This window comes from Phaethon aethereus (assembly GCF_964289735.1).
Source record: "Phaethon aethereus genome assembly, chromosome: 1".
Classification (NCBI taxonomy): domain Eukaryota; kingdom Metazoa; phylum Chordata; class Aves; order Phaethontiformes; family Phaethontidae; genus Phaethon; species Phaethon aethereus.
The window spans coordinates 183,646,442-183,666,229 of record NC_138575.1 but is presented as its reverse complement, the minus strand read 5'-3'; the positions used below and the strand labels follow the sequence as shown (position 1 = coordinate 183,666,229).

Below are 19,788 nucleotides of genomic sequence, written 5' to 3'. Positions count from 1 at the left end.
TATACCTAAAGCTATAGAGCCATTACTTTCAACACATACTAAACATTAGATTTTTAATCAATATTTGAAATAGGTCTGGAATCACAGTTCTAAACTGCAACACAAAGAGGAGGGAGGAAAAAAAAAAGATTCGTAGCTTCATAGTCTCTAAAGCCATCACATTCATATATATGTATCAAAAAAGCAGAGGCTGCAAAGTTTACAGAGAAGCACAAATTAGTAAGTTATTCAGTATGACGTTAATATCTGTTTCTAGTAAGAATGTAAAATGAGTAAAGTTTTGAATCTTTTTTAAATATACAAAGGTCAAAGTAATATCAGACATAATACAGGCTGAAAAAAGATCCAAGAATCTGGTTGCTATGGTGAAGACAGGAGAAAGCAGAAAGTCAAAACGGCATGCATAAATAGTTTAGAAAAAGTATTTGGATACAGAACAAAAAGATGTGATGTAAGAGCACAACGTGAGACAATCAACTGATTTCACATAATATATATGAAATTAAAGAATGATGTATACAAAGACAGAAATATACATTGAAAACTTACTGAGAAATCTAAAGTAGTGCAGAGCCAGAGATGTTCAACTGAGCATTACTACTTCTAACAGAAAATGACAGTGCAAACTACAATTCCTGATCTTCATTAAGTTTTTGTTAGGAGACTAGTCTTGCTGACTACAAAAGGACTGCTTACATAAAATTTACAAAATCATATTACATAGATATGAAATAATCACTAATCAATAATTAGCATTTCATTTATTTTGAACCTCTTAGACCTAAGGTGACAAAAGTGTTTTACTGTTTTATTTTAGGATTTAACTTAAATGACCACAGCCATTAAATGACCAAGTAGATTTAAACAAATACTAAAACTCAGAAAATTTACCATCTTAGACTTAAGTAACTGAACTATCGTATTTACGTATTAGTTTCAGATCAAATAGCAACAGTAATAACAACAGTTATAATTTTGATCTACCTATTCTTACAGGTATATATAATCTACTCATAGTAAGAGATTGAGGTTTAAAATAAGATAGAATTAAGAGAACAGAGATGAAGAATAGAACTTACAATTATAATAGTTCCAATTTAGTAACTATATAAGTACTGATATTTATTCTAGCACAAAGAATGTGGTTTCCTAAAGCATAAACTTTGCTTCAGGAAATTCCCCCACCCCTTCCCCAATATAAACTGAAAATAGCAATTAGAGAAAAATACAACATGACTAAGGCAAATTTAAAAGCAAATTTGGTTTGCTCAAATAAGGGAATGTTCATATTTCACATATCTACCTCCATAAAAGAAAGCTGTATTCTACCTTAATAAAACTAACTACACCACTTAACACCATGGAAGTAGATACCATACAAACAGAACACAGACAGTTTGCAATGGGAACACACTAAGTGCACAGGTATTGTACCATGAGCAGCTTATAGATTTAGTCTTGAATGTCCAAGAAAGAGCAGAGTATCTTTTCTCTCTGAAACCCAGATTATATTTGCATGCATGTACAGTTTTCTGAGAAAAATCTCTCTGACGGAACTTGATCTGGCATATGAAGTTTAATAAATACGTAGCAATCCCGTTACAGGTGAGACCTCAGTTGCACAAGGGAACATTACACTTGTTAAAAGCTGTCAAAATAATTTCTAGGAAAAAGTTAAACAAACCAGAATATTTACTTACTGAAAGCAGCACGAATATATCTTTCAAACTAGCTATAAACCAACAAATACCAAATTAATTCACTTTTAAGTGTTATAACGAATCCTAATGAACAGCAAATCTGTAGAGCACAACGGAGTACTGTAGGATAAACAAATTGTACAGCTCTATAAGTAAAGCCAGTGTCAATCAAGGTCACACAAAACCCCCATGCGGATAGAGTTGCCATATTTAATAAATAAATCCAGGTATTATCATTAACAGCATTAACTTGTTGATAGGTGAATATAAACAACATAGTCCACAGTCTGCAGAAAAGAATTAAGAATAAAGAACTGCCTTGCGCAAGTCTGTACTGTAACTCTTCAATAAGCTAGATTAATAGCTTTACATATTTTGCAATGGGAACTTGCTAGCTATCATGAATACCAGGCTTTCAGTCACACACTGCATATCAAAAGTAACTTTCTGACAGCAGCTTGAGGACCTCAGACCAAACAATTAGTTTCTGAGATATTCTTTAAATTGAAGGGATGACTCAGCCTATCCTTTTCAGCTACCACATAACCTCTTCCTGATCTAGCAGTTATTTATATAGTAGCATTTAAGTATACTTGATAATTATTTAGCTATTTAAAATCATTTACTAGCTAAAAGTAATAATTAGCACTTAAATAACTATTCAGGCAGTTGGGGGGGGGGGGTGGGCTGGGAGTATTACTTTGCTTTTAATTTAAGTGTATTACAGCATTTAGCAAAAGATGTTAAGATAGATATTCACTCCAGAAGGGGCTGTATAGAGAAGAACAAGTCAGTGATCTAACATGGAGAATTCCAGATTTGATATTTCATGCCCCAAAAATGAGCCACAACTTTTGGGCCAAGCATAATCACCAGTATTATACTCTTAATTCAGTTTTGTGAATATGTTCGGATTTAAGTCATCAGTTTTGCATGACCGAAACTGTCTCAAAGATTTGAAAAGCATGTTGAATCTCAGTAGAAAACAAAGTAATTCCGTCACCCAAACCTGATTTCCCGTGACCCCCTCATGCTACCTGATGTGTTGAGTAATATTGCCAAACACATTTAAATAACCAAGTGTTTTTAAAGTTAGATGTAGTTCATACAATTTAGGCTGGCTTAAGCTCGTAAACATCAGAAATTAATCTAAAGGATTTGTCCTGATTTGTGCTGGAATGTCTGACAAATAGTTTCAACTTACTTCCAAAGTACGTCTTGAAATAAGTTAGAAAATTAACTAGTGAAAGAGATTAAATATTCCAGAGGGCAAGGGAAGGCAGGCTGTTTTGGTGGGGGGTAGGATGGAGGAGTGTTGCTTGTTTTGTTTTGTTTTCCTTGGGAAGCTGGAGGCATTAAACAGCTCAGAAAAGATAGGTATTACTATGGGCCTTCTATAGGCCAAGAGATGTGACTGAGCTCATACGCTCAAGCTGGAAACAACTGGATTTACCAACATATTCTATTTTAAGAAGTTTCTACTTAACACAATACAGTTTACATCAAATTGTAAGATCACTTTAGACACATTTAAAGGTTGCCTAGTCTGTTAACACTAGTTGAAATAGGACATTAGAAATACTTAATGAGGTTTTAGAAGTTTCAATGCATTGTGTGTCAAGCAAAAGATTACACTATTATAGGGTATATCATCTAAGCATGTGAGTTGCACTATTAAGAATTCGTGTGCTCATCATATTAAACACTAAACTCTCGGAGCCTCAAGCCATAATGAGACTGAAAGTAAAGGTAAATGGAGCATACCTTCATTTAGATTATATGCTTTAATATACCCTGTAATAAGCCAATTATTCAAGGCTGTTCAGAAGAGTACCCATTTTAACAATTGATTCTGGACAGGTCTAATACAGAAAAAAAACTAATAAAAAGTACCGAGAAAAACATACCAAATGAGTCAATGATCATTTATTTAATTTTATGGCCTGATGGAATGTCTATTAAAGTTCTGCTTCTCTTGAAGAACGCCTTGAAAGAGAGGAGAACTAACAAAGCAAAAAAGAAAGCAAGTTCCATCTAGTAACTGTAGCCACAAGTTAATTTATCAGATAATCATTATACTACAAACTATAAACAGGTAAAACTTCTGTATTCATAATACACTCACGAAGGTGTCTACAGTATGAGGACATTGTATCACATACCTCTAGACACCAGACTATTCAATATTATATTCTGGTACGAAATTGTTCTCTTTTCTTTGGGACACAGGGACTCTCACATACAAAGCTCAGTAAATGAGACCTATAGCTTCTTAATGTTAAAGACTTCAGAAAACAGTATTTTTCAATAGCAAGCTATAAGGGAAATAAACAATTGGAATTGATATTAATATCTTTATCAATGTATAACTCAACGTAACACAGAGAGAGCAGTTTAGGTTGATATGGTTAATTACAGAAAATGCCAACAGTTCTTCAAATTTTTGGATTTAAAAAAAAAAACCAAACCTTAAAAAAGGAAAAGTAACATACAGTATTCTCAGTGCTGCTCCTGACAGTAATGCACCCTTGTAACTTTTTGAAAGATGGGAGAGGATTAGATCTTTTTTCTCTCCAATGGAACCAATGTGGAAAATTGGTTATATATTAAAAGCAGTAAAACTTGCTTGATTACTGCAAGTTTGATATATTGTAGTACCAGAACTAAGATATTGAAACAAAAAGCATATACTTCATTCTCAAAGGAAGCTTAGTCTTTCACTGCTCTCATACATCCACAGCGTAATTTTCTGCAAATACTCCTTGCATCCTCCCGTCTCTTTCCAGAAAGCTACATTAAAATACTTTATAATCTAAGTGAACTACATTAAAATACTTTATAATCTAAGTGAAATACTATCTTCATGTGTTTTTTCTAACTACTGCTTATCTTCACTTGTTGTATTCAGAAATACAACGCTACATGGTGAAAATGCTTCCAGGAAACACCATTGTTTTCCATGTTTGGGTTTTTCCCTTTTGCATCAGTTTCCCCATATTTTAGAGCATATTTTTCATGATTGCTCATAATATCACAGGTATGAGCGACAGCCGGAGCCAAGAACAAGTTTTCTGGGAAAACTGAAATTAAATTAAATACTAATAACACTAAAATGACATAGATATCTTAATGAAACACCATCTAACTACTAACTACAGACTTTCAAAATTATAAATAAATTTACTTATTCAAAACAATTAAGAGCACCATAAACCCCACAAAAAGGTACATTCTACCTATCTGTACTCAGTGGCACGACATGTCCACTAAAATAAAATGTAATGTGGGTTGTAGTTACAAATACAAAAACCTAATCTGAAATAAAATACATTTATTTAGTTAATAGGCAAACATAATTATTACCAAAGGAAAAAAGACAAAAAAGTTGTAACTTCTGTAAGCAGTTGTAACTGTACACAGGATGCACGCTAAACGTGCATAAATCACCATAACTTTTTCCTCAGAACTGGAGAGTATAACTGGAGACTATATCAGAATCTACAGCACAATTTTCCAAGAACACATTGGTGTTCTGATCTCAGAACAGTATTTCAAAATTTGCACATTAAAAGCTTTTAATCACTACCATAAAAAAAAGTGAAGTAAATTTAATAATTTAGGTATGTGATTTCTAACCCACAAAAGAACCTCTTCCATTAATTCACAGACTAAGTACTTAGAAATATTTAAATATACTCAAAGATTTAATATTCATTGTTCTATTCTACATAAATAGCTAACAAAATGCCACAGTTTTCTTTAAATAAAAATATTCTGTTAAAAGCTTTCCCTAATATGCAAGACAAATACAAAAAACTGACACAAACAGGAATCAACTAGGAAACTAGGTTCTGGGTTACAAGATGCCACATGCTAATTTAACTGAAAATACAAACTTGCAGGAAATAACATTGACCTCACTTTTCCAAAAAAAGTGCAAAAGGTCTTCTATTTGGAAGTATGCCTATGTATCTTCCAATTACAGGACCACATTTCTTCAGCATTATTACAGAATTCCAACAGACATTATTTCCAAAGTTTGTACTTCTTAGAGATTTCTCTCATCTTGCACAAAATCTGTAATAGATATTCAGTAATACAGATCATTTACTGTACTATGACACACTCTTGTGGTACATTAAGGAATGAAGTGATCAGCCAATTGTAAACGGAGAGATTCAAACCGAGAAAGCATCCATTGCAAGCAAGCTTTAAGATACAGTGTTTCAGAATATTATATTAAAAAGCAAGTGGGAGAGAACTGTAGCATTCATTGTCAATGCTGTTGTATCTCACATATTATTTGAGTAATAAAATTTTTGAGAGTAAACAATAGTGATGACAGAATTGCAAGTGAATTCTAATTTTTATTGGCTAAGACAACACATAAATACCACAATGTACTGTAAAACTGAGTCTAACTTCACTGCAAATTATCTTCTCTTATGTTAAAAAAGGATAAGTTTTTCTGCATTAAAAATCGATAACAAAATCTAACATACTTACGAAAGCTGGCATATCAGACAAATCCTGTGATTACAGTTTTAGGCTAAATATTAAAAGACTTTCTAATTAGCATGCATTTAAACTCTGTCCAGGAAACTTCTCATTCCTTCAGCAATTCAGGCAAACAAAATTCATATCATTAAAGCTCTTCAAAGTCTATAGTTTTCTGAGACTGAAGATGATGTAGATTCTATTACAGAGATTCTGAAGAATCAGTCAGAATAATGCGGATTCAGTTATTTCACAGATCCTTCACAAAGAAAAATACAATTTATCATACAACAACAATAATAATAGTATTTCTTTACTATCTGGTCAGACATCTTTGTATTAGCCTCAAATTTTTAAATGCTGTAGAAAAAAGGGAAAAATCAGTCTGCTTTGCATCAGTTTTAGTCCTTTCCATATTGATTACATTAATATCTCTAAACGCTGTAGAATAGCATTTAGCTATAGCTTCCTGTTACATTTACATATGCATAATGGCTGACTACCTAGTTACTAGACCTCGATGACTTTTGAGGAATTAGTCTAATCTCATATGCATCGAAATTATTTATTAGTTCTACTTGTAAACAGTAACAAAGTATTCATTCTAACTGGATATACAATATCGGAAGCATTATTATCAGTAAATGCGGTTCCTGCAGCAGAATTATACTTCGATTAAATCTATATGACTTCCCCCCCATCCCCCGAAGACTGAATACAAATATTTCCCTGAGTAAACAGAAAAATCCTACTGGAGATCAAAGACTAAGCTTTATCTTCAGATACTGCAGTCTCGTAAGTACCAGTAGCTATATAGACAGTGCAGAACAAACACTGAGAGTGGAACAAATGAATAAGTTTTTTTTATTTTTAAGGAAGCTAAGCGTAATATAATTTCCATTTTACCCTAAAGGCAGGCACAAGTTCTAGCAAAATGAATCACAGAATTTTCCTGACAAATCAGAGGCATGATAGCCCCTTGAGACAAGAAACCCTTTGTCCTTAATTACTCTTACTCTTTTCATACTGACTTATTTTTGCCACTGTTGTTCCAGGAGGGTTTTTATTTAGTCCCAAATATGCTTCATACTTTGATTTTTGATACATACTCCCAGGTTCTCTCAGCAACAGTCATCTGAATATCAGAACTGTCTTCTTCCAGTGAATATGAGTATTCTATTTTCAAAAACCCTATTTTTGTTCAAGTGTTCAGATTCTTTGTATTTGTTATAAAGCATGCAGCTGCACAGCACAGCTTAACTCACCATTTGTCCTCACTTGCTCACTACCTCTTCCATTATTTTGCTGAATAAGGAAGACTCACAGGTGCATTCTGAGAGTCAACTAATAGCAGCAAATGGATTCTATCTTCCCCTTTTTCAAGTTTGACCAAGTCCAGTCCTCCATTTATCACTACTGTTTCTCTTCTGTAGAACTTTAAAAGAGCAATTTAGCTCACACTACTAGTTACTGCTGATAATAAACTTTCTCTCTTGGCTTTTTACAGTTAGGATGATCTAACACGGTCTGGATTTGGCTATGTCTATCCAGGTTTGTTTCTTTTCACAGCAGCATTATAGATCTGTTGAACTGCACATGCCAAGATTTCTCCTTGCAATGTGCAACTGAGCCTTGAATCCCAGTTTCTCTTCACGTATTCCAGTTACATCTACCCTCCATTTTGTCAGCTTTGATAGCAGTTTTCATTCAAACAATCTTGCTGAACATTTAGTTGCCTTTTCCATATTCCCAGTGTTTCAAATAGATGACCCAATACTTTGAGATCGTACACTGAAATGCCAACAACAAACAACAACATTCTGCTGTGTATGTATCAAGTACATTGGCAGCCAAATTTTAAGTGCCATAAGATATTACACCACACAATCAAGGAACTGCAAAGATAAGCAGTCACCCTAAGTAGGCTCTTTCCAGCTTGTTACCCTTGCCAGCTATACATATGCATTTACAATTTTCGAAACAGGCATTTCTATATCAAAGGACAAGTCAGATTGCACAGCAGGAAACATTTAGTCTTTACAACTGTTAAGCTGAATAACAGAGCAGATAAGGTCTCTAAGTTTCATTACTTGTGTGCAGTTTGATGTGAGTAAGGTTGTAGAAGAAGTATCTTGGGAGTTAAAAAGAAAAGTAAACCCCACTAACTTGTAAAAATAGGAAGAGTGGGGAAGGAAAGCCATAAAACAGAAATACAAAGTTGTTAAAGGCTACAGGATGTGCTGTCCAGTGTCTTCATTCTCTTAATTTAAATGGAACTGAAAGCAACAAACTGATCCAGAAGAAGAATGTACCTGAAAACACGAATATTGTTTCACTGTAAATATTTAACTATGTCAGATAAGAAGAGAATAAAAATGATAATAAATCATGCAAACATGTCCTGTCCTATTAAAAAAGGAAAATGCTGAACTAGATTATATCCTATGTAAAAGAATATTTTGTTGAAACTCTGATTTACCCCCCACCCCCAAAATACTACCATTTAGGATCAATTAAGTTCTCTCCATTCTTACATAACCTTTAGAACCTGACGGCTGTTTAGGGGAGGGGACACAACATCATCTACAAGACATTTACAAAATCCACATCCATCATGGTGATGTTTGTTTCATAAAACATATTGGAAGAGTCCCATTAAAAACTCTGTTAGGAAACTATCAAGGAAAGATATTTAGAGAGTAGAAGAATTTATTTAGAATTAAGAAACTGTGAGAAATTTATCATGGAGAGAGCACGTAGAGGAGAACAGCAGCCTACAACGGAAGTCAGTTTCTCAAATGTTCATGTGAAGTAATCAACTTACTGTTTTTCATCTAGACCCTACTTTAATTAAGAAAATAAATTATGTATTAGATAAGATCAGAGCATATTTACACAGAGCTTGTAGGTAAAGAAGAATATGTAATCTTAGTGGGGAAGGAAAGAAAATGTCTATAACCACTTTTTGCTTATGAATAAATTAAAATATTGTTCCAGTAGAACCAGATCAAATGCTAACAGAATGAAAGGCTCTGCCAAATATACTACTATATTCTGCATGGCATACCAGTGTCTACCCAAGTACTGTCTAACAGTTGCCTAATTGGAAGTCATCCCTCCATTAACACATAATCTCCTTGTTTGATTTTTTTGGCTGTTTTTTTGTTTTTTGGGGTTTTTTTTTTAAATGAATTGTCCTTGAAATGAATTTTCTCTGAATCAAGCATTCACTGAAAAACTAAATGGTAGATCATCTAAAGGATGAAAAGTAGTGCTCATGGAAATTTAAATGCTAATGATTTTCAGCAGTGACTTTGAAGGCTTGCCACATAAGGTTTGTTAAGCATTTCTTTTCTAGTATTTATTTTTCTTAGCACAAAATAAAAAAAGGCTACAATAAAAGCACTCCTGTAATGAAGATTTTATTGCACTCAAATATGGTGATACCTTTAGTCAAATATAAATGCTTGTAACCTTAGATTAGAAATTCATCAAAAGCACTTAGTGCATAAACATGCAGCAAAACTAAAAAGGAGGTAGAACCCATGAGAATAGGTTTGTAGTATGTGTATAGTGTTTTATACATCATGTACAATACAAACACTAGCAAATTAATACCTGCAAGATCCTTGCTTGTATAGGGACAAACATAGAAGTTGTTAAAGTGAGTATTTTCAATTAAATAAACAAAATTATTAGATTGAGCAGGGCCACTGTGATGACATCCTTTAACTTGCATTTTAAGTTCTAAGTCTGTTTTTCCATTCCATTGGTATTTCTGGTTTAGGACTTATGATAATGAGAAGACTTTTTTTCTTCTCTGGATATATGAAAATAATATCTATCTCCTCTAAGTAAGATTTTACTTACATTGTAAAAACATTCTTTACTAGAAACCAAGAACAGAACACTCTTGTTGCTTCTAAAACATCAAGCCCTCGAAGGCTTTTCCTAGCTACCACAGTTGGGAAATGGGAGTGGAGTGCTTTCATTAGCCTGAATATACTGGCATATTTTCATCAAACATCAGTTGACTGCAGACTAATATTATATTTTGAGTAGAAGTCAGCTACCATAAAAAAAAAGAATCGCTTGTTTGAAAGAAAAAGGTAAAGGTGAACTACAAGAACTACTCCCTCAAGGCACTTCACTGACAAGAAAGGAAGGCACTCAATCTGTTTTGAAGCTGACAGGAAGTAACAAATAGTTGGTGTGTAGAAGGTAAGAACCAACCACCTTATAATAACACATACTGCAACCCTGCCATAAAGTAAAAAAATTAAGTTAAAGTAAGTTAAAATAAATTAAGGTAAAATTAATACTTTGCTTAGGTGGTTACTTACAAGTGCTGTAACAAACTCTTCAACATTACCCTTTGACTGTCTGACAAAGTATGTCTTAACTGCAAATATAAGTCAAAGTACCCTTTTTAGCAACAAAAGTTTTTCTAAATCTATTTATAACATCTACTGACAGATTGCCTCTTTTCTACAGTCCTACCAGAATACTGATCTGATGTTACTAATAATTCTGATGTACTCAGACTAGGTTACTGATGAGAGGAGAACTCATCCTAAAAAATTGCCATAGAAAGAGATTAAAGGAAAAAAGATGCTACAATTTGTAGCTGCAAAAACAAACAAACTACAAAATAAATGCTATTGCCAGATTAATCTAACCATCAGTATGTTAATGCCCTCTTCAGGTTTTCCATTTTTTGTTTGTCACATATTTCTGGGTTACCTCACTATGAAAGTTACATTTTAGGAGTTATTCACATCCCAGTTTCTTCAGGACGTTTAGCAATCTGAACAACTGAAAGTTTTTCCTATCCATGGTAGGACATTACAAAAAAATTAAATTAACTTACATTAATTTTCCCAAATTAAGTGTGCTTTGCCCATGACAGTAACAGGTAAGAGATCTCCCTGTCTCTAACTCAATATGCAAGCTTTTCCATTTTATGAGAGAGTGGGCGAGCATCTGGCTGCCAGCCCATGTAAACCCATCACAAGAATAATTTCATTCATGGAATCTTTCTTATCTATCTACATAACAAATATACTTGATACAGATGTCTAAATAACATAAGAGCAGAGATCATTCTATCTGTTAAGATTAGAAACAACTAATATATTTACCATTGATGCAATAGTAAATATACCATCTCTTCCCTCGATGGAAAGATGACATGTTAAAATTTTAAGACACCAGTGACATTTCAGTGCTTTATAAAAGTGACTGGTTGTTGTCCCTTGTAAATGCCTATAGCTTACTCCTGCATTATTCAGAAAATATTTTTTTCCTTTTTCATTTTATATGCAAAAATCTTTTAGAATAATTTTGGTTTAAAGGGTAGTTAGGGTGATACTGTAAGGCAGCCAAACTTAAAACACGTAGCAGGTTTTACTTCTATTTGTATGCAGTTCATAATGATAACATTAAAAGTAGCTCGAGTTACTCAGTGCTATATTAATAGCAGAAGTTACTAGACTATATTGTTGGTACTGTTACAGGTTTATAGTAATAAGATTCTATAAGAAGGACAGTTTGGAGCAGCATATATATAAATCATCCTCTAAAGGAAGAAAGTATGAGGACATTGGACTCCACCTCATCCTTCAAGTGGCTGATCACAAGTTCTATTGCTTATGCTGGGTAGGCTGTGACATGTCAAATACAGCATTAAACTAATTCATATTGCTGATTTGACCTTCTTGCTAGCATTTACTCTCTTTTCTGGTTTAAAATGTTTGAGACTTGGTTGGCACCATAGCAGTTTAGTCTTGATGGTTTTTCTTACAGAGTACACAGAAAAAAAAAAAAAAAAAGAAAAAAAAAATAGAGAGAACTATATTGACCTTTTCAAGACAAGTGCCAACAGAGATAGCACTCCCACAGAAGTGCTTTATTCTGAATAATCAAGTCTGGCAGGAGCTCTGGCGTGATGGGATCAGACACTGCCATCTCCAATAAGATTAGGATGAACTATCTGTCCCAGTTGATTAAAAATAAAAAAAAAAAGGGGGAGATCATGCAATCTTTCTCTCTCTCTAGTTTACTAGATCAGTTCCCTTTAATAACTAGAAAAGAAAGTAGAATAAATTTCTAATTTTCCATGTTATCTCCTATTAACTGCAGTTCTCTGCATATTGTTAAAAATAATGAAGAATTAGGAGTGGTTTTTTTGTATGTTTGATCTGTAATTTCTAATCCCCATTCAGACTTTAACACTTTAAACATAACAGTTATGTAAAAAAACCCCCATTGTTCATTGGATCAAGTCAAATCAATTTATTAACAGGCTTTTTATAAACCCAGAACACTAATTCAAAGCACGTTGTCCTGGTTTCAGCTGGGATGGAGTTGTTTTTGGTTCCAAATAGCTGGTATAGTGATATGTTTTGGATTTAGTATGTGTCCTGGTTTAACCCCAGTCGGCAACTAAGCACCACGCAGCCACTCATTCACTCACCCACGGTGGGATAGGGGAGAGAATCGGAAGAGAGTAAAAATGAGAAAACTCATGGGTTAAGACAGTTTAATAGGTAAAGCAAAAGCCACACACACAAGCAAAGCAAAACAAGGAATTCATTCACTACTCCCCATCTCCAGGGAAACAGGGCTCCATCACACGTAACAGTTTCTTGGGAAGACAGATGCCATCACTACAAATGACCCCTCTCCCCCTTCCTTCTTCTTCATCCCAGTTCTATATACCAAGCATGACATCATATGGTATGGAATATTCCTTTGGCCAGCCTGGGTCAGCTGTCCCAGCTGTGTCCCCTCTCAGCTCCCCGTGCACCCCCAGCCTTCTCGCTAGCAGGCCAGCACGAGAAGCTGGACTGTCCTTGACTGCTTAGCAACAACCCAACAGATCAGTGTGTTATCAACATTTTCTCATCCCAAGTCCAAAACATAGCCTCACACTAGCTTCTGTGAAGAAATTTAACTCTACGCCAGCTGAAACCAGGACAGTATGAGAATAATGTTGATAACACACTGAAGTTTCAGTTGTGGCTGAGTAGTTGTAGCACTTATACTAAGTCAAGGACTTTTCAGATTCCCATGCTCTGCCAGTGGGGAGGTGCACAAGAAGCTAGGAGGGGCCATGGCCAGGACAGCTGACCCAGACTGGCCAAAGAGATATTCCCTACCATATAACATCATACCCAGTATGTAAACTGGAGTTAGCTGGGGGGCGGGAATTGCTGCTCGGGGACGGGCTATCAATTGGGTGGTGAGCAATTGCTGCATTGGGCATCACTTGTTCTTGTACATTCCTTTGTCAGTATTATCATTATTATTAATGTTATCATTGTTGTTTCCTCCTGTCTTGCCATCCTACTGAACTGTTTTTATCTCAACTGACGAGTTTTTCCAATTCTCTCCCCTGTCCCACCATGCAGGGGGAGTAAGTGAGCAGCTGTGTGGTGCTTAATTGCTGTCTGGGGCTAAACCATGGCACATGTATTTCTGAAAACTACTACCGTCCTTACATTTTGCATACATGAAACAAATTATCATTTTGTGTTTAAATACTTCCAAAGATTTCTTTTTTGAGGTTGTGGGTTGTTTGTTTTTTTCTGGTTAGAGGTTGCTTTCTTGTACGCTCCATACAACCTCCTAAGTCTTGGAATCACCTCTGGCATGCCACTTCAAGCACCCAAAGGATGACTAAGCAACATGTAGCTGATTCTCTTGAGTTATTCTGAACACACATCCCACTGTAAGTCTAACTACTACAAGTCTCACTACATGACACTTATTCACAGACTTTCACCAACTTACCTCCACACCAGTACTCTTCAAAGTATCCCCACATACAAAGTACATTTTTTTATATGTGTTTCATTAGTTTTCTCCTTTTGTAAGTGACAAGACCTAACATTTGCATATAAAAACTTACCTTATTTCAGCATTGTAAGTCTTAAACATAGTAGTTTGAAGCTACTCCAAGCAAACAGGCAAACATGGGTATAAGATACCCATGATTAAGAACCTAGTAAACGCCCTACTGGGTCTGACCAGTGATCCCCCTAGCCCAGTACTCTCTCTCCAAAAGCTACAGTAAGAGATGTTACTTAAAAAGACCCTATGCCAGCCTTACCACTGCTTATAATCCATTTTCCTCACTTCCCAAAAGAGGAAGCTCCTCTTCCTACAAACACTAGGCTAGGAATGTTACATCCTTTCCTATTTCTTTTGGACCTATTACCCCTGAATTTGTCTAATGTTCTTTAAAACTGCTAAACTTTTGAAATTGTCACCAAGTGGTTCCACCAATTCCCTAGCTAACTCCATTTTCAAAAAATTAATACACTTTTCAGTATCAGGTGAAACATCCTTTGCAGAAAATTTAGAATTCTAAAAGAGTATGTGAAGAATGTCCCATTTACATTAGCTAGCTACATTTAATGAGTTTTCCTGTTATCTTCATTTGGGCAGGCCTTCCACATTTTTAATGCTATCCTTTTCCCTGCAATACTGCATTTAATTTTTCTATACAGTCACATGCATTTTTTTACCCCATAGCTTTAGTTGGGCTTTTTCTGAATTACAATACAAAGTTCATTCAAATCGTTAAGATAGCATTTTCAGAATAGCCTCTGGGTTACTAGTAGGCATGGCTATCTTGCTTGCTTGACCATCAGCCTCTCTTATTCAGTTCCCTGTCCTGAAGTGGAATACTTGTGTAATAGATTTACTTGGATTATTGTCTCCCGGTACAACACCGCTCTCTCCTCCTACTCCGACCTCCTAGGTCCTGTGCATGACTCAAGCCCACTCCCAGAACAGCTCCCTTTCGCATTGGTTACAAGAATACTGGAAACAGTAATTTGTTGCATCCATAGCTTTTATCTTCTCTTAACATCCTGATGAGTAATCATTTCAACCCATATGCAGATAGTTATATCTCCCACTTTACTGCCACAAAATTTACAGCTTCTCTAATCTCACATAACATTTTCTCATCACAAACATCATCTGATCCGAGAGCTATTAGTACAGTATATTATATTATTAGGAGGAATTTCCATTCATAAGGTTTTGCATGATAGGCTTTTTCCCCCCACACACAAGATTTTCATGCTGCCACACTTCATGCTACCTTTTATGCAAACTGCCACTGCCCTGCCTGTATGTCTCATCATTCCAGCAAAGTTGGCAGCATATTAACATCATACACCAGTGATTCTTCTTCTTCCATCAGGCTTCCAACATGTCTATTATAAAGTGGTTGTCATTCGATAACAAGCGTTTTTGTTTGTTCATCTTGGCTTAAGTTAAGTTAACATATACGGTTTGCTCCAGCTCCACTGCTCAGTATTTCATATACCAGTTAATTTGAAGACATATATTTGGTTTAATGTTTTCAAAGAATTATAGTGTAAGACTTCTTTGATACCATTGTTGCCAAAAACGCTTCTCACCAATTTTCTTCATTGATCTGCAACCATGAATATAATCTTAAGAAATATCAAGTGTTTAAGATTTATCATTATTTCTTTCTCTTTCAAGTCTCTAATACTGATCCTTCTTTTGCCTTTAAAAAGAAAAGTTATGAGAAAACCAAAGATCATTTGTGCAGACCATTCACATTCATCACCTTATTTTAAGAATTTCTCAATTACTTTCTCTTTCTTTTTTTTTTTTTTCTTTTCTTCCCCCCACCTCTAGTCAGGGAGAGAGCCATCCACACTGATGTCTTTAAGGCAGTGATTTCACTAACCAGTAAGTTGCTACAACACCACCACCAGCAATTATTGCTTTGATACTTCTCATTGTTCCAGCTCAAAGTTTTAATTTTTATAAAACACGTTGCTTTCACAAAATGGTTCAATTTCTCAAAAGTGACAAAAACAGCTTTATAACAAGTAAAAGAATGAACAGAAAATACCCTATACGACCCATAGCCCTTACATGGACTCATCATTATTACCATCATTATTAGTAGTAGTATTATTAAACAAGCTGCACAGTGAAAACATTTCCTCCAGTAAGTTACCAAGGCTGTTGTCAGTTGTTCAAAGAAGTTATTATTTCCTTCTATTCCCTTTCTCTCTCAGGGAGAAATATCTGGAGAACTTTTTCAGTTTGGGGCTCCCCACTTCAAGAAAAATATAGATATATTGGAATGAGTACAGCTGAAAATCATCAACATGATTAGAAAGCTGAAACATAAGATGCAGACAGAAAAGCCAAGAGAGCTGTCAGTCTTGAGAACGATAAAGAGCAAGGGAACTGTTACTGCTGTCTCAAACTACCTAACAGAAGGCCACAAATAAGAGGGAACCAGATTCTTCTTGGAGGTGCACAACAAAAAAGAGGCAACAGGCACAAGTTGCAACATGAGATATTCCAACAAGAGGTTATGAAAAAAATTTCGCCACAATGATGACAAACACAGGAACAGGTTGTCCATCCATATAGCTCTATCTTTAGGGACATCTCAAACTCAGCTGAACAAAGAAAGGCCCAAGCATCATGAACTAGACTGACTCTCCTGTTACAAACGTGATTGGACCAGATGACCTCCAGAGGTCCCTTCCAAACGAAATAATTTCACGATTCAAGAACATGTCTCTGGCATGTCTTCAGACATTCTCAACAAGAGTGATTTTTTTTCTTCCACGTACAGTCTTGACTTCATCTTACTATTCACTATTTTTCCTACACTCTGAAGCTAGACTCTCTTTTACTTTTTTATTCTTGCAGTAACATTTCTTACAACTGTAGACTTACAATGTCTTCAGTTGTTTCAATCGCTTCAATACCCATTCAGAATCAACATCATTTATAACTTCTATACAAACATCTGCTAAAGCTTCAAATCTATTCTATATTGTTATGTATTCCTTTTTCTGGCAGAAATTCTTCAATGGATTATTTACATACACATAAGACTTCCTCTTCTAGATCAACACTGAGATACTTTTGGCACATCAGCTGGCAAAATGCATCAACTGAACATTTGAGTACTTCAGTCTGATCTTACTTAATCAGAATAAAATTCATGTAAAGCATCATTGAACATGATGGCCCCTGCTTCTACAAGTAGACACCTCTTCTTACACAATGACTTCAACAAAAAGAGTGCCTAAGCAGACCCTTCAGAGTGGAAACCAGCTCATTCTTTACACGGCTACACAATCATTTTCAACTTCTCATCTTTCTGAGTTTAGAGACAACGCTTTAAGAAATAGTTAAGGACTGTTCCCAAGTTCAGTCCAGTGCGTAGCTTGTTGATTCTACTTTAGAAAGCAGGATGATAAATCTCTTCAAGACTGAGAAGTGAAAAAAACTGGATGCCTCCAACTTCTTTGGCAAGTTTTGTAATGATTGATAAGTTATGTATAAGCTACAAAGAAGCATCCCCTCTCTCCATGGTCATGACAGCAAAAGCAGTTACTTCGCTGTCCTTTGTACTAGAATTCATGCTCTTAATAAGAGACACTCTTGCCTGGTGCTGTCTACTTATGTGTTTAAGCATTCATGCAAATTTCTGTAAACTACTCACTTGACCAAGATGAAATTTGGTTCCATGTTGTCCTTCACACACCTACTTGCTGTTCTAAATAAAATCCATAGTGTCTCCACTTCTTTTGAAAAATTAAGATGATAGCACCCTTATATCACCTATGTGATATGAGATACTTCAAAACTTAAAAAAAAATAAAGATGAAGCAGTAAGCTCCACCTGTAAAAAAAAAAATTAAATTTGTCCCTGTAGGCTATAGCCTTTTAATTACTGCCCGCCCCCCATTTGGTGTTAGAGTGTACTTCACCGATTTTTCAACTGTAGGTCAAATAACTCTCTTCTATTAGATTTTGTCAAAACAATGTATTCAGTCCATTCAGTTAAACTTTGAAGGGATGTTAATCTTGTTAACTCTAATGTTTTTGCTGTTTGTAGAGATTCACAATCCTCTTCTGAGCCATTAACATATCCATGTTTAGCCTGAACATCATCTTGTCTCCCAAATTTTACCATTACATTACACATAGGAAACAATATTTCCTGCAGTGGCTTTCACACATTCCAAATTATTAATTCAGGGAACATTCTTGGGAATTCTCCTAACATTATAAAGGCACCACAATTACCTTTTAGACTTACTCTAATAGATTCAAACACAAACGTCTATAGTCTAAGAGGTTTTCTTCACTTTTTGTCTTTCTGCAACATTCCTAATATTAATAACTATCAACACTAATAATCTCAATACTCAATGCAGTAGAAGTACTGTTAGAGCATAAAAGCCTACTTTGACAAAAGCAGAATAAAGTTCTTGCTTATGGTAAAAAAAAAAAATCGGATAATACACAACAAAGCATATAAAAAAATGGAGAAACTTGATAATGCCATGCACTATATTAAATAAAACTAAGTGAAATTTGAAAAACAAACTAAAAATATAGTAATGATTTTTCCATTTGAAAAAACATTTATTATTGCACCTCTTTGGCTGCCTAAAGTACAAAGTCTACAATATCAATCAAGGAGGGGGAAAAAAATAAATGTGTCAAGAAATAACAGTGGAAATACAGGCATTTCATATATGGGGCAGAATAACCTAAAATACTAGTGAGACAACTTAATTTTGGAAAGAGAAAAAAGATTTAAAGCCAGCAATACTTTCAAATATTTTGCTCTTCCACAAGGCTTTAAAAGCTGAATAAATAATAAGCAAAATACCAAAGGACATCAATGTTGCTACAGGTTTCTCAGAAAATAAAAAACTTCACCACAAGACTCTCCTCCTTCATAAAACCAAAAAACATTAATTAACATATGTATTCTGAGGGTAAACACATCATCTTCTGAACTCTTATAATATGTCACAGTAATTTATTAACGTATTCTGACAAAATTTTATAAATATTTTTTCAAACATGGCTGAGTAAAATTCTGTATTATCCAGAAGGACTTCTTGGGTTTTTTTTTTAAATAAGGTTTTCCATTTAGGTCACACAATTTCTGTCACCCTTTAAGCAAACTAGTTCAATATTACTGCTTTAAGCAGCCTGGGATTTTCAAGCATTTTTATTCACACATTCCACTTAAAAAACAGAACAACAATGTTATAAGCTGAATTTTTTCATATAGTATTTAAGTATTTAGTATTAGTATTTAGTATTTAGTAATAAGTATCATCTTAGTATTTAAGATGCAAGATTTCTAAAGATATCTCTAAAAGCTGATAACCAACTACTTACCCCTTTTTTGACAACAAAACGTATGTTCTAATTTGCAAAGCATGTCAGCATTCTCATACTTGTCCTCTTCCGCTTTAACCCAAAAACAGGATTCTGTCATTTCCTGAGGCCTGATCTACAAGAAAAAGACAAAACAAATTTATAAAAAAAATTATTTTGATACTTTGCAGAGACTGTGCTCTGCAGAGTCTAAAGCCAATAAAAAGTTTAAGAGCTTTTTAAAATACATATACTTTTGGTATATAACTCATCTTTACCCTTGTTAATGTATTTCTGATTGAAGATACTAATGCTTACAGTAAGTGCTTCTGGACAAACTGATTCTAACAACAAAAAGCAATACAGACAACACACCCTGTCATCTAAG

General features: G+C 34.7%; 1 protein-coding gene across 1 annotated transcript in view; it reads right to left on the bottom strand.

Annotated features, from left to right (window-relative positions):
- The window catches only part of DIAPH3 (diaphanous related formin 3), a gene marked incomplete at both ends in the record, with an annotated part of 257,494 nt that overhangs the window by 160,391 nt on the left and 77,315 nt on the right, over positions 1-19,788 (bottom strand). Inside the window, one exon of the mRNA XM_082008899.1 lies at positions 19,422-19,536. Within this exon, the coding sequence (XP_081865025.1) occupies positions 19,422-19,536 (115 nt within the window). The remainder of the gene's footprint in view (positions 1-19,421; positions 19,537-19,788) is intronic.